The 15,319-nt window shown below is 42.8% G+C and overlaps 1 protein-coding gene across 1 annotated transcript in view; it reads left to right on the top strand.

Moving 5' to 3' along the window:
- Sumf1 (sulfatase modifying factor 1) overlaps positions 1-1,675 on the top strand; it is a 51,653-nt gene extending 49,978 nt beyond the window's left edge. Inside the window, exon 9 of the mRNA XM_090323851.1 lies at positions 1,015-1,675. Within this exon, the coding sequence (XP_090179977.1) occupies positions 1,015-1,128 (114 nt within the window). The 3' untranslated portion in view covers positions 1,129-1,675. The remainder of the gene's footprint in view (positions 1-1,014) is intronic.
- The last annotated feature ends 13,644 nt before the right edge of the window (positions 1,676-15,319 follow it).

The following is a 15,319-nucleotide window of genomic DNA, read 5'->3' as shown; positions in this document are numbered from 1 at the left end:
ACTGATTATATACAGTTTGGCCATGTATGTGTTAGGCTATCCTGTTTGTGGATGGGGGTGTGTGTGTGTATGTGTGACTCGGGGAAGAAGATGGGAGATGTGGTATCTGTCTCTCTTGGAGTAGAGAGTCTTGCTAAGGGAGCAATCACTATAGTGAAGACCACAGTTAGACCCTGTGTCCTATAATAACTGTGGCATTTTAGCTGGTTTGTTTCTTGTCTCTGGGTGGTTATGAAGTAACAGAATGAAGCTCTTAGCACTGTGCCTAATGGGTACTAGGTGTACAGTGGCTGTGTTTATATGTAGATTTTTATACTTGTTCTCCCCTCTTTCACAAAACTATACAGAATCAAAATAAACCAAACTCAAAGATGCATAACTTTATGATTTATTGTATTTAGGCTTTTTAAGCCATGTTTTCCAATAGCCTTTCTTACATTTGATGTTTAGATGCTTGCTGTTTAATTTTAGACAATCTACTGAATAGAACTTGATGTTTTGATGTTCTTAATATTTTTGTTGTTTATCTTGCGTTTGTTGAGATGTGAGCCTGCTGATAATTTTTTCTGGGTTGACCTTGAACTGCAGCCCTTTCCATCTCTGCCTCCTGAGTAGCTGGGATTCTAGATATGGGCCTTACTGGCCTCCAGCCTCTGACTTTTAACACTTCATTATGAGAATCTCCTGTGTTTTCAAATATCACGTACAAGTATGATTTCCTTGGCCTCACTATTTTGTCATGTGGTTGCGAAGTTAACTGGCATAGGTTGGATCACTCTCCAGTTCTTTGCACTGTAAGTATGTGGTATTTGCCATGGAGAGGACTTAGGACAGGATGTGGTTATTAACTCTTGGATGTCCTGGCACTTGGAAAGCAGACACAGGAAGTGTCTACAAGGAAGAATTGTGGGGAAGTGCCAGCCTCACACAGCCCCAGCTTCTCTACAGCTGGTACCGGTGCAGCACTCAGGGCTAACTCACTCAGTCGTTTGCCTCATGCTTTCTCTTGCACAGTCCTATTGCTATAGGTATCGCTGTGCTGCGCGAAGCCAGAACACGCCGGATAGCTCCGCATCCAACCTGGGATTCCGCTGCGCGGCCGACCACCACCTGCCCTCCATGGACTGACAGCCAAGAGTTCGTGGTGTCTAACCTGCACTCAGCTTCCTTCAGAACTTTGTACAATCATGGACAAAGAAGGCCTACCCCGAGGTGGGCTACATTCTGCCTGGTGGCCAAAGGAACTGTCTCGTGAGACCAAATCTCTGACCTGTGTCAATGCACGTGCTTTTGTGGGGTGCCTCTTTAATCGCTATGTCTTACTTTCAAAGGAGGGCCTCACACTGGGCTCGGGAAGCCTGCTGACCCAGCTGTGCCTTGGAGTCCAGCACCCCCCATCTTAGACCTCCATTGGTTCCCTCATCTACTGGATGAGTGGAGAGACAACATGTTCTGTCATGTTCCCTGCAGTTTTATTGTGAGAATATATGACAAATTATTTTTTAACTTTTTTTTTTGTCATGTGAGCCTTGGGCGATACTAATCATGTAAAGTAAGAGTTCTTACATATTATGCTTAGAAAAGGGCAAGGGGCAAGCCCTTTGTATTCAATCTGCACTTTTACTTTTTCCCTCAAGAAAATCAGTGTTGTTTAGATTGTTACAACGAATCCCTTGTGAGCCAGTGATGGTACTTGCGGCTCTGCGATCTGGCCATGATGATCGTGGGGTGATGATGCTGTGCTTTATCTTCGAATCCTAAGTGCCTTTGGCTCAGAGGGGCAGGTCAGCTTCCCCTTCTCTCCAAAGCCTTGGGTGAGTGTGAAATGTGTTCTCTACCAGGAAATTGCTCCACACTAGGTATGGGAGAAAAGGAGCCAGGACATGAGGTAGCTGTATTCAGGGTTCCCAGTATTTTGTAATAGAGAAGTAGGAAACTTTGTTGGCTAGGGAGTCTCAGATGCTTTGAGCCCTGCACCGTGTCCAATAAATTGGTATCTGCTATACTAGAATTCACGTTTGCTGGTTCCTTTTCCTCATTCCCTCCCATGCGTTTCCTTCTGAAGAAATGACTTGGTAATTTTTTGTTGTTGTTTTGTGGTTTGTTAGTCAATGGATAATGTTGCTATATGAGCAATACCAGATGCCCAAGAGTAGTATTGGTGAGTCCTATGGAAGATGTATTTTAATTTTTTTAGAGGACTCTCCATACTGGTTTCCACAGGGCAGTACTAGTTTATAGTCCCACCAACAGTGGATGAGAATTCCTTTTTCTCTACAATCTCAACAGTGTTTGTTGTTGTGTTCTTGATGATGGCTACATTGACATTGAAATGTTGCTTTGATTTACATTTCCTTTTTATAGCCTACAATGTCGAGGCCATATTCGTGCATTGGTCATTCAGTTTCAGTATTCCTTCCCTCTAGCTAACCTACCTCAATTTATGTTTTCTGAGTTGAAGAAATACTTGCAGTAGAACAAATCATTTGCTTGATGGTGCCCAGTTCCAGTAAGACAAACCCCAGTCCTTTTTTTTTTCTTCTTCTTCAGTAGTTCTTTCTTTGGGTCGTTTTCTGATGCTTGTTTTTTGGTCCTCATTAAAGCATGGAGAGAGTTTCAGGTTTGTTTTCTAATCTATTTTGGTTCTGAATTTACAGGTACCAGGGGCTCATGCCCATAATTCTAGTTATTCAAGTGGCTGAGATATGAGAATCACAGAATCCAGCTTGGTCAGGAATGTCCCTGAGAATCTTATCTCCTATAAACTACTAAAAAAGTGGAGCTTGGTGAAATAATGCACCTTCTATCTGGTGAATATAATGTAACCCTTCTATTAATTACAATAAAAATATATGAAAAAAAAGGAGCTTGGGCTCAAGTGGCAGAGTGCTAGTGTTGTGCAAAAAGAAGTTCAGGGATTGTGCACAGACCCCAAGTTCAAGCCCCGGGACTGGCACAAAACAAAATCAAAAATAGACAATCTTACTTTCAGGGTATACCTACAGCTGAGTAGGAAACAGGCATATCTTCTTTCTTAATGCTCTATAAACATGATTAGGAGGGGCTGGAGGGTGGCAGATAATAGGGGTCCTGATCAACAGTGACATTTCCTTCCTGAGAAACATCAGATTGTGTTGCTTGCCTCACCAAATGGCTCAGCCTGAAGTTTAAAATGGAGCACAGATCAGCATCTGCATTGCTGTGTTTTTTCCTTACCTCCCACGCTTTTTGGACAAAGCATTTCAATTAGCTCTATGACCCTTTAGGAAAACAAGAAATGGAAAGTACCATATGTTTTAGTCAATGTTGATTGGGGCCAGGACTTGGTAGAATGGTTCCAAAATAGCTGATAGTGAGGTGTTTTTTTTTTTTTGTGTGTTTTGTTTGTTTTTGCTGGTTTTTTTTTGTCTTCACTGATAACTCTTGTTGACATGAAGTAAGGTAACGTTTCCTTTTATCCATGAGAATCCCAGAATTCTTCCGCTCTTGCTAACCACCTTCTTAAAAGAGATATTTTGATGTTCAGTTTTCAAGTAGCATTTTTCATGTAATAAAATCTATAGCTGACTTTGCAAAGGCAGTATTTTAAAAAAAATTTCAAAACCAAAATGCCATATGTTTTCTGTTACGAAACTTGAGGAATTTTATAGAAGGGATAAGAGTGGGTTTTATTTTTTTTTCATTTTCAAATGATAGTATGCATATGTTTCTTTCTCCCTCCTTCCTTCCACAAGTATTAACTTTACCATTGGCACTGTTTCTGAGAATAACCTTCATCCAGGCTTCCAGGAGGAACAAAAGAAGCAGAGAGGCAGGTAAGAAATGTCACCAGGTGAAGTGAGCTAGCTGTGAGCTCTGCTTTGAGGAGATGTCATCCTGGAGTACTTAATCATCCAGCTCCAGGAATAGCTGGCTATTTGCATTTACATGTGAGGTCTTCTGAGATTTTAACGTTGGTAACTGGATCAGATTCATTCTCAAAAAGAAAACCTAAGGAATGTGTTCTGTAGCCAGAAGGGGTACCTGTGGGTATGGGTTTGCAGTTACCTATATTAAGAGGAGCTGATTCATTTTATTGACCACAACATCAAATGTATTCACATCTAAAGACTGACTGAGGGCCAAAAGTTTGGCATAGTGGTAGTGTTTTTGCCTAGCATGCACAAATACCCGGGTTCTATTCCTCAGTACCACATATATAGAAAAAGCCAGAAATGGTGTTGTGGCTCAAGTGGTACAGCCCTATCCTTGAGAAAGCCCAAGGGCAGTGCTCAGACCCTGAGTTCAAGCTCCAGGACTGTCAAAAAAAAAAAAAAAGACTGATGGAGTAATAAGTAACATACCCCATATGGGGTCAGGTGAGAGAGGGCACGGCTCTCCAGGGGCTGCATTTCCCCCAGAAATGCTCTTTCCACCATCCCTCTGAAGATCATCTAACAGCCCTGGGCAATCTCAGTAGAGCCATTCCCAGTCTATTTTCATTAATGTCAGCATTTGTTCTTTACAGGTTCATATCAGAAAACAGCAGCAACAACAGTTTCTTGACTATTTTACTTAAAACTTACTTCTTGGGAATATGAGTTATATTCTACTATATAAATGAGTGGGGCCTCATTTTTCTCCCCCCTGCCCTGGCTAAACAGGTTTGTCAGAGTCAGTGGTGCTCTTAGAGAAAGCTGGCCTCTTGGTTCTCATGACATGTATTAACTCCAAGAACCTCCAATGGAACCTCGGCAGCTGGCCAGAACTCACCTTCCTCTTCCTCCTTGAGAACAGGAGTTACTTTTTTGATTATGTACGTCATTGAAGATGAGGTGTTCAGGTAGGTTCTGGAATGAGAAATCTGCTCTATTTAGGATTGGTAAATTCAATGGATTAACACCCAAGGGGGGGATTTTTTCAGCTTCAGAGCAAATTCTAAGCTGCCCCAAAATGGCCATAGACCTGAGTCCTCATCTCTAGAAGACCATTTTTGAACCTTTTGGGATTAGTCACAGTTGTTAGGCAAAAAAAGTGATTTCAGCTTTGCAATAATTGAAGGTCAGGTATGATTGCTTTCTGCCCCTGGGCTGAGGCTTTGTTTGACAGACTCCTTGATTTTCTTTCTTTTTTTTTTTTTACAGGAAATGAAAGAGTAGGCCGCTTGGCACCTCCATAGGGTAACTTAACAGCTTGGAATCAACACCTGGGGAAAAGTGAAACCAGCTAAGAAGCCATGGGGTCGCAGGGGTGGGGGGGTGGGAGGGGGAAAGAGATTAGACTCTCCTTTTCAGGTGCCTGAGAAAGGTCTGCACCCTGGCTTCCTCTGTGGGGGAAGAGCCCTTGTTTCATGCTTTTTTCCACATACACCCTTTTTCTCTACTACCTCAGATATTTCCCAAGTGAGAGTTGATTTAGATGCCTTTAAATGACAAGGGAGAGATGCCCCTTGAAAGTCCTTCAGTTCTTCAAGGTGGTTTGTGAAGGGAGCTTTAGAAGGAGGTGGTTGGGATGGTATTCCGGGACCATATTTAGGCAGGTGAAGTTCGGTGTTAGAATACCCTGGAGACTAACACCTGGCATTTGGGGGTTGTGGAAATGAGCAAATGGGGAAATGTGGCACAGCATACTTAAACAAGGGACTCTTTCTCGTTGTGAATACGATTGTTAAGCTGAGGAGGAGGAAGGTACTCTCAGAGGAGCCCGGTCGCCTTACAGGGCTATAACTACAAATAGTGGACTAGACTAGGAACAACCAAAATACTGCATAGGAGAGAGTGCACTGGCCCCTTACCCCTGAAAACAAAATCATTTAGCATCTCAAATCCTACAGAAATGCTACCTCTCCACCACTGCTAGTCTGATCTTCTTCCCTAACAGCCCTCCCCCCCCCTTCATCCCTCCCTCCACACTCTCTTGTATCTCTAATAGGATTTTGAACTCAGGGATTTGTTCTTTTGTTCTTGCTAGGCAGATGCTCTGCTGCTTGAGCCACATCTCCAGCCTCTTTGAATTTAGTTATTTTTCAGGTAAGTTCTCATGCTTTTTTCTCCCCCTGGGCCAGCCTCAGACCTCAACATTTCTACCTACGCTACCCATAACTGGACCTATAGACACCCCCAACTTGTTCTTTATTCCCTTTAGCTTTTCTTTCTTTTTGGGGAGTGGGGGACTGGGTCTTCAAAATGTGATCTTTCTCTTTCCAGCTTCCAAGAAGCTAGGATTACAGGCATAAGCCACTGTGCCTGACCTGCCTACTTTAAAAAATTTTTCCATCTCTTTGGGATTTCTCTCTGAAGATTTACATTCTTGCTTCCTTAAATACCAATTATTTTATTTTTATTTTTATTTATTTATTTATTTTTTTTGCCAGTCCTGGGCTTGAACTCAGGGCCTGAGCACTGCCCCTGGACTTCTCTCAAGGCTAGAGCTCTACCACTTGAGCCTTAGCACCACTTCCGGCTTTTTTCTATGTATGTGGTACTGAGGAATCGAACCCAGGTCTTCATGGATGCTAGGCAAGCACTTTAACCACTAGGCCAAACTCCTGGCCCCAATTATTTTATTTTATTTTTTTATTGTCTGGGTAATGTATAGATGTTACATTCGCCAGATAGTAGGTGCATCACTTTTCACACATTGATACTTCTCATGTTTTCATCCCCATTTCCCTCCCCAACCCCTTCCCAATCATCTTTTTTTCCCCCTTCCCTTTTCTAGTTCAAATAAACAAATAAATGTATATACACTATACCAGGTAACAAAGTCAGATACAGTAACAATATGAGATTAGCCAAAGGGCAACAAAGGAGAAGAGACCTAACATACATTAAGAACAACAATCACACAAGATAAAGCTCTTATTTCCATATCTTAGAGGTCCTTTCATTTAGTCTCATCCTATATGACCTTATGTTAAAATACCAGATTTTAAAGATGTTACCCAAAGAAGAATAGTTTCATGTTTGGCAGACATGATTCACAGAGGGATTGTCTAGTTTAGTAGTTCTTAAAGTATGATTTAGGGATCCTGAGGCTCTCTAGCCACTTTTTAGGAAGTCTGTGAGCCAATGTAATTTTATAATAATGTTCATATGTTAGTTGCCTTTTTACTCCCAGTATCTTATGAGTGTCCCGTGTGCTCTGATGGCCCAGGAATATGAGGTCACATATCTTTGTTTTAAAAGTGTTTTGATATTAACTTGATATGTGAAATGTCTCCTTATACACCCTACATGACAAAAGCTCTTTGGGGTCCTTAATTATTTTCTAGAGTATAAAAGGATTCTGAGACCCTAAAATTTGAGAACTGCTGAGAAAACCAACCAGCTCTTCTCCCTTTCTATGTTCTGAGGAGAGCCAGAACCTAGTGAGATCAGCTACCACATGTATTTTCCATGGAGACTGCAATGACGGCCTGCCCACCCTAAATTATTCTGCAGTTTCAACCACTTTGTTGTAGACAAACTCCCAAGAAAGTACTCTACAAGGTTTAGGTCCTTCTTGTACGTGATTTCCTGACCGGGGTGCATTTCACTCACTGTGACTTGGTAGTGGGATCCTGATCGTCACTGGCGGCTTTCCTCCAAGATGGTGGCTGTATTGAGAAGCCAGTGAGAGAGAAAGGTCAAGTGTTACTTAGTAGTGCTTCTATCTCAGTCCCCTGGTTTTGCTGGGGATTGTGATTCTCTCCCCCCCCCCCAACCTGATTCACTTTGCAGACCCAGCATTTTCAGACCTCCTAGGTGCCAGACACTGTGCTGGATGAGTTTTGTCTGTGATCTAGTTTAAGGTGATGCATGGTCATTGGAGGAGCTGGTTATTTTGGGTTAGTATTCCCAACATGCATGCAGGAAACGAGGACCAAGGGTTTACAAACTGTCCTGGGTGATGTGGCTCATTGAGGTAGAGTCAGGGCTTATGCTATGGTTAGGACTTTTGCTTATTGAACTCACTGTTTTATAGTGAATATGGGATGCCACGGGTAGGCTGGAATAGAGATTACTGGGACAAGCAACAGCCTCAAAGGAAAAAGCAGGAAGTGAGGAGGAGGACTGGATTAGTGGTTAAGACTTAGGCATGGCTCTGGAGTCGGGCTGTCTCACTGAAATTGTTCTTCCACCCCTCACTAGAGCTGTGCCTGGGTGAGTTACTAAACATCTTTGTTCTTCAGATCTTGAAAATTAGGTTGAAAGTATTTTTAAAAAAGATAGAATTGAGGCAGGAGGGTTAAAATAGTACTGGGAGAGCTGCTTTATATTCATTCCAAACTCTAAATAAACGTCCACATTTGGTCACATGGGAGAATATTCATTATGATAATGAGGCAAAGTAAAAACGACACGTTGAAGAAGGACCTCTTGTTTTTCTTTTTGTAAATCACATCTGTTTTTTCTCTTTAACAAGTTGTACTTACTATTTACAAAACATTTAGGTGACTAAAGAATGAATTTATTTTGGGGGTGGAGTTGGGAGAAGGCTGGGGAGAGGGAAGCTTCTGCTGGCAAAAATGAAGATCCAGAGGCCTCTCATTCGCTTGTGGTGCTGGCACTTGGCTCGGGTGCAGCCAGTAGAGGGGCCAGGAATGGGAGGAAAATCTGTGCTGTCTCTCCTTCAGTCAAAAGTCTGAAGTCCCTGACGGGCAACACTGATAATAAAAGAAGTCCCTCAGTCTTCATGAATCAAAGCTAGTTTCTGCCTCATGCCTCCTAACTGTCGCTGGATTCCAAACAGGGCATTGTTTTTCAGACACAGTTTCAGGGCAGCATCCCAACACATTTGTCAATGCTGTTTCAGTAATGGGAGAACCACATTCTCATTTGTCATGTTATACCCGTTGATGAAACCTCTTCACTTTAGGACATATGTGGCATGCCAGAAGCTGACTAACAGAGGCTAGTGCTTGTGGGCTTTTAGCTTTGAACAGTCTTTTTTGGGGAGCCAAGCTTTGTACTTCTCCATCTGTGGGCATGTTTTCCTGTGAAGTGGCAGTGTGAGTGGTTTCATGTGGGGGTTTCTCCCTCTAGTGGACAGAGTGGGTATTTTTTCTGTTTTTGCATCAGTCATCTCTGAAGTAAAAAAAGAAAAACACTCAAAACTTACAGAACCTATGGATTAGAGAGGAAGGATTATGTATGGATGTAGGATCTAGTAGAAGGAGGAGGTTAAGAGGAAGGGGCATGAATCTTGATTTCATAGATCAGTGTCCCTAGGCCTTTGTTACAACCTCTGACTTTTTAAAGAGAAGATGAAGCATGTGCCCTGCAGAGGGGGAGCAGGTCCTGGCATGGTTTTTCATCTTACCCCTCAGATAATATGAGTGTCTTGTGCCTCTGTTAAGAATGTCTTACTCCTATAGCCTGGTGCTGGTGGATAACGCCTGTAATTCTAGCTCCTCAGAAGGCTGGGATCTGAAAATCTCAGCTCAAAGTCAGGCCAGGTAAACAAAAAAAAAAATCCTTTCATTTCTTTTCTCCATAGATTCTCACCTCCAGTTAAACAGCAAAAGGGTACAAGTGGAGATGCAGCTCAAGTTAGCAGAACATACCTTTGAGTGGATAAAATAGACAGTAAGGCCTTGATTTCAAGTCCTCATACTAGCACTTAAAGAAAAAAGAATATCATGTTCCCATCCATCACATTTCTTTTTTTGTTTGTTTTGTTTTGTTTTGTTTTTTTTGGCCAGTCCCAGGCTTGCAGTCAGGGCCTGAGCACTGTCCTTGGGCTTTTTCCTCGAGGGTTGCCCTCTGCCACTTGAGCCATAGTACCATTTCTGCCTTTTTCTATATATGTGGGGTACTGAGGAATTGAACCCGGGTCTTCATGCATGCTAGGAAAGTACTCTACCACTAGACCAAACTCCCAGCCCTCCATCACATTTATTTAGAAAATGGTATTGAAGTTATGTGAAGCAGTCCACATCAGCAGGTCAACCCCCTTGTTACTCAGGAGTTGGAGATCTGGGGTTCACTGTTTGAGGCTAGAGAGCATGAACGCATGAGATGCTCCATCTCAACCAGTGGCTGGTGACATGTGTCGTGGTGCACGCCTGTCATCCACAGCAGCACAGGAAAGCACACGTATGGGGATTGCAGCCTAGACAGCCCAGGGCATAAAATGAGACTTCGTCTTGAAATGAACCAACTGGAAGTGTGGCTTATGTGGTAGAGGATTTGCCTAGTAAGTGTGGGACCCTGGGTTCAAACCTCAGCACCACAACAAGTGAATGACACAAAAAACCTGTATTGCTATTATTATTATTATTATTAGTTTTATTTACCAAAGTAAGAAAATGCATAGTGTAAAAATAAGAAACCAAAAAAACCCCAAAGACTGGGACTGGGACATGTGGTGAACCCAGGCCTACCCGAGGCAACAAACAAAAACAAAGCTAATTAAAACAAAAGCAAACAACAAAAAAGAAAAAACATATATACTTGAAATTTTTTATTCCGTGAGCTGTACTCTTTGCTCAAACCCATTCCAGCAGGTAAGTAGTATTAGTTTGTCCTTCCAGACTTTTCTTTGCATTTACAAATGTGTGTATGTGTGAGTACACACGGTTATGTCGTCGTATAATGAACAGGTTTTTTGGTAAACATACATTGATACACATAGAAATGGTACATGGTACATAATGTATGCAATAATATGTAAACAACAGAAGTATTCATAATGTATACTCCCCTCCCACCCCAGTGGTACTTGGGTTTGAACCTTGGCCTTGTACTTGCTGGGTAGGTGCTTTACCACCTGAGCCAAGCCTCCAGCCCTTACAGTTTCCCTAAAATAAGGTGAAGTTGGGCTGAAGGTATAGTTCAATAGAGAACACTTGCTTAGCATATATGATGCTCTGGGTTCCAGTTCTAGCACCAGAAAGGATGAGTCATATTGTAAATAATACAATTCAATTAAATATATTTTATATAGCTCATAAAGGTACTGCATAGCACTATGGGCATAGCTTCTTTTAAATAGCCGAGCTTATTTAAGTTTCCTATGAATGGATTTTTTTTCCAGTTGTCCTTGTTAAAATGTTCCAATTAATATATTTGTACTTATTTATATCTTTAGCACCTTGAGCAGATAGTGCTGCAGGATAATGCTTGCACACCTTAATCCCATATTACAGCATGGAGTAACTTTGAATGGTGATCCGTGTCTCTGCAGAGACAGTGACATTTTCCATTCCTATGTTCCGATGGTTTCTTTATCCTAAAACAAAGGTGAGGCCAGCCCACGTAGCTCAGCCTGAGGAAAGTTCTGTGGGGTGATGAATGCAGTCTAACAGGTCTTCCTCTGGTTCTGAGAGAGCATTTCCTGCTTTCTGTGGCTGAAATACAATCTCAGGGTGTATAGCTCTGTTCAGTCTCCTTTCTGCAAACAGCTCCCTTCTGCAGAAGTGGTTCACAGTTAATGAAGTCAGCCTTTGGGAGCAAATCGCTTTCATGCTCCTCTCTGCCCACCATTTCCACTGCCTGCTGACTGCCAGCGCTTACCATGTTGTTCCTCGCTCTGTGGTTGGGTGATCTGGAGCCTCTTGCTGAGTTAATCACTCTGACCTTTCCTATATCTGGCTTGGTAGAGCTAGTTCTAACCTCAAGTGCCTCTCCGCATTAAATAAACATAGTCAAAGCCAGGCTGACAAGTTATCTGGTCTTGCCAGCAGTGGATGGGACCCAGAGCTGCTGGCTGGACCAGGCCTAGCTTGTGACTGGCGAAAATTCACTTTTGTGGACTCTCCCTCCAGAAGAGTTAAGTTGGTTAAACTAAAGTGTAGGATTATAAACTGGAAAATTGCAGTTTCATCCCTTGCACTGTGGGGCCTCCTTTCCCTGAGAGCTTTAGTTAGGTTCTGCAGGAAAAGGAAGAGAGCTGGAGGGAACCTCATGCTTGGAGACTTTCCATGAGGAGAGTGACACTGCCAGCCCCCACCACTCTGTCTCTGGTCTTGCTACTGTGACTTCTGTTTTTTGACTCTCTTCTGAATCCTAGAAAACCAGTTGGGAAGTATCCCTACCTTTAGTGTAAACCTATTGTAGATCCCCCCTCCCCTTTTTTTGCTTTTGGGTAGAACTTGGGTTTGAACTCAACTCCCAGCCCCCCCCACTTTTTGCTTTTATTTATTCACTTTAGCATCTTTCTTGCACTCTTTGCCCAGGGTAGACCTCAGATCACAATCTCAGACCTCATCGCCCCCTCCCTCCTCAGCAGCTGGGATCACAGGTGTTACCACCATGCTGGCTCTGTTCACATTCTAAGGATCTCTTCACTGGGAAATTATGTGAATAGCATCCATGAGTGAAGAAAACACTGCCGTTTTGAACTGAGGAGTGACGTTTATGCTTCTAGTGCTTTATAAGACAATGATGGGGAAGCTTCGCTATAGTCTTGACCACCTCAACAGTAGCTGGTGTGCAATAGTTGCCTAATCAATGTTGGATAAATGACTCCAGCTTTTGACAATGTAAAGTTAACATACTGGCCATGTCTCGGTGCTCTAGGACCTTGAGCGTATCATTGGTGTCTGTAGGTTTTGCAACATGAACTTGGTTCTTTGGAATTTTAGTGTCCCATATAATCTCTTCAGGATAAATGATTCTGGCTCGTGTGTTCACCAGGTAGCATTGTTTATACATGAATAAGCTGAAATTGGAATGCCAAATGAATTTCTTCCTCCTTAAAGACTTTATGCCATTGTCCAAGGAAGGAAGGCAAGGCATTGAACCAGCCAGAAATGTACAAATGTGTTGGTAAACAGAGTTGTTGTTATTGTTTTAAGGGGAAGTTAAAATGTTGAAAAGTGTTGATGAAGAGCAATTCCATTTGCTCTTTCATAATGTGTATTATTTTTGAGTCAGAGTCTCACAGTGCTGGGATCCTCATCATCTTCCACCATTTCTGGTTCCAATTAGTCTATTGTGTATGACTGGTAGCATATAACTTGCCTCATTCGTTGCCTTATAAGTCTCCTAAGAGTTTTATAGAGAAAATAAGCCTATTTTTATTGAACACATTGCTCTTGTATTCTGAAAACATGTTTTTGTTCAGTAGACTGAAAATAAAGCATATGGCTGTACACAGATAAAATTAAGAAAGACTCCTAAGCCTTGTGAGTTAAAGTCCAGGGTTCTAAATGCCTTTAGAAATATTACAATTCCTGCCGGGTGTGGTGGCTCGTGGCTGTCATCCTAGCTACTTAAGAGGGTAAGATCTGAGAATCAAAGTTCAAAGGCAGCCCGGGCACAGAAGGACCTGAGACTTATCTCCAATTAACCTCTAGAAAATGGGAAGTAGGGCTGGCTCAAAGGTAGGGTGGTAGCCTTGAGCTGAAGAGCTCAGGAACAACGTCCAGGCCCAGGGGTAGGGCAGTAGCCTTCAGCTGAAGAGCTCAGGGACAGAGTCCAGGCTGAATTCAAGCCCTCAAGACCCACAAAAAAAAAAAAAAGAAAAGAAAAAGAAAGATTGATTAAAATTCCCTTCAGGACCCTGGGGTGCCACTGTTTGGTCACCTCTCCTTCCTGGTGTGGGAGGGAGGGATGCTTACAGCACTATTCTGCCCTGTTTGAGCATACTTTTTTTTTTTTTTTTTTCTGGGCCTGGGCACTGCTCCTGAGCTATTTTCCTCAAAGCTAGTGTTCTGCCACAGTTCTACTTGTAGTTTTTTTTTTTTTTTTTTGGTAGTTAACTGGAGATAAGAGTCTCATGGTCTTTCCTGTTGAGACTGGCTTCAAATCATGAGCTTCAGATGTCAGCCTCTGGAGTAGCTGGGTGTATAGGTGTGACCCATGGTGCCCTGTAAGTATACCCCTTTCTATGCCACCTTTCCTTAACTCTTTTTCTACAGTTGGAATCCTAATGGCCAGAGCTTGTGTTTGATGAGGACAAATTTGGAGAGATACTGATGTACTTTCTGGCTGTCATGCCAGAACCTGTGATTCTTCGTCTCCTACCTCCTTTGTGTGTGTGTGTATGGGGAGGGGGGCGGTGTGAAGGGGGTGGGGAGGATACCGCCTGTTCAGAACAAGATGTTCTATTTGGAAAACTTTTTTTTTTCCTATTTGGAAAACTTTTAATTCAGTTTTTGATGGTCAGATATTAAAAGAAATATTTTCTGAAGATGAACACTGCCAGTGAACCAGCTTCCTCCACAGAAGTACTAAAAGCCAGTGTTTGTGAAGAAGAGGGGATTTTCTTTTTTTTTTTTTTGCTAGTCCTGGAGCTTGAACTCAGGGCCTGGGCACTGTCCTTAGACACTTTTGGCTCAAGGCTAGTGCTCTGCCACTTGAGTCACAGTCCCCCTTATAACTTTTCCTGTGTATGTAGTACCATGGAATCAAACCCAATGCATGCTAGGCGAGTACTCTACCACTAGGCTATGCTCCGAGCCCTTGTACATGTATGCTTGTCATGGGGCTTGAACTCAGGGTCTGGACTCTGCCCCTGAGCTTTTCTGCTCAAGGCTAGCACTCTACTACTTCCGTCTTTTGGTAGTTAATTGGAGAAAAGAGTCTCATGGACTTTGCTGTCCAGGCTGGCTTTAAACCATGAACCTCAGATCTCAGCTTCCTATGTAGCTCCAATTATAGAGGTGAGCCACAGGACCAGCTTGGACCTATGGCTTTTGGTGCCATATTGAATCTTGTATTGTTCCTGTCTTTTTAATTGCAGCCACCACTTACTCTGCTCCCCTGGGCTACTATGTACACTCTCCTGAGTGGTTCACCCCAAGCGTCCTTCCTCCTGCCCAGCAATGTCAGTTTTTATTGTGTCCAGAACAATCTTGTTGAAATCTGAATGTGATCCTGTCCTTACTCTTCTCAGATTCCTCCAGTGATCTTCCATGTACCTCAGTGAAGAACATGAAACATGCCATCTAGAGTTCAAAGCCCAGCACTGCCAGAACAAAAAAAAGAGAGAAGCAATATAAATTCCCAGATCCCTCATGTCTATTGAGTCAGAAATGCTGGGGATGGAGCCAATCAATCAGTGCTTTTATAAACCATGGGGATAGTGGTGCTGTGTGGCCTGCCAACATCCCTGGGAAGGACTGAAAGGTGTATGCCACCTGCAGATAGGTGCTCAGTCCTCACACCCAACACTTAATTACATCACTGATGGGCAGCTGCATGGTAGCAAAGAGAGATCCAGCAGAGAGGAGGAAGGCAGCAGGGATAGGGAGACAGATGATATTGTTGGCTTCCTTTTTATTTTATGTGCCTAACAGCTACAAAAACAAGAAATAAATGAGATGAAGTGGACAAAATCCCACCCCTGTCCAGACAAGCAAAGAAGGTAAGATGGGGGCTGGGAGCGTGGCTTAGTTAGAGTGCTCATCCAG

Source organism: Megascapheus bottae, chromosome 33 (genome assembly GCF_031878675.1).
Source record: "Megascapheus bottae isolate mThoBot1 chromosome 33, mThoBot2.hap1, whole genome shotgun sequence".
In the NCBI taxonomy this organism is placed as follows: Eukaryota; Metazoa; Chordata; class Mammalia; order Rodentia; family Geomyidae; genus Megascapheus; species Megascapheus bottae.
Note: the sequence above shows the minus strand (reverse complement) of the source record. Positions and strands in the feature narration are given on the sequence as shown.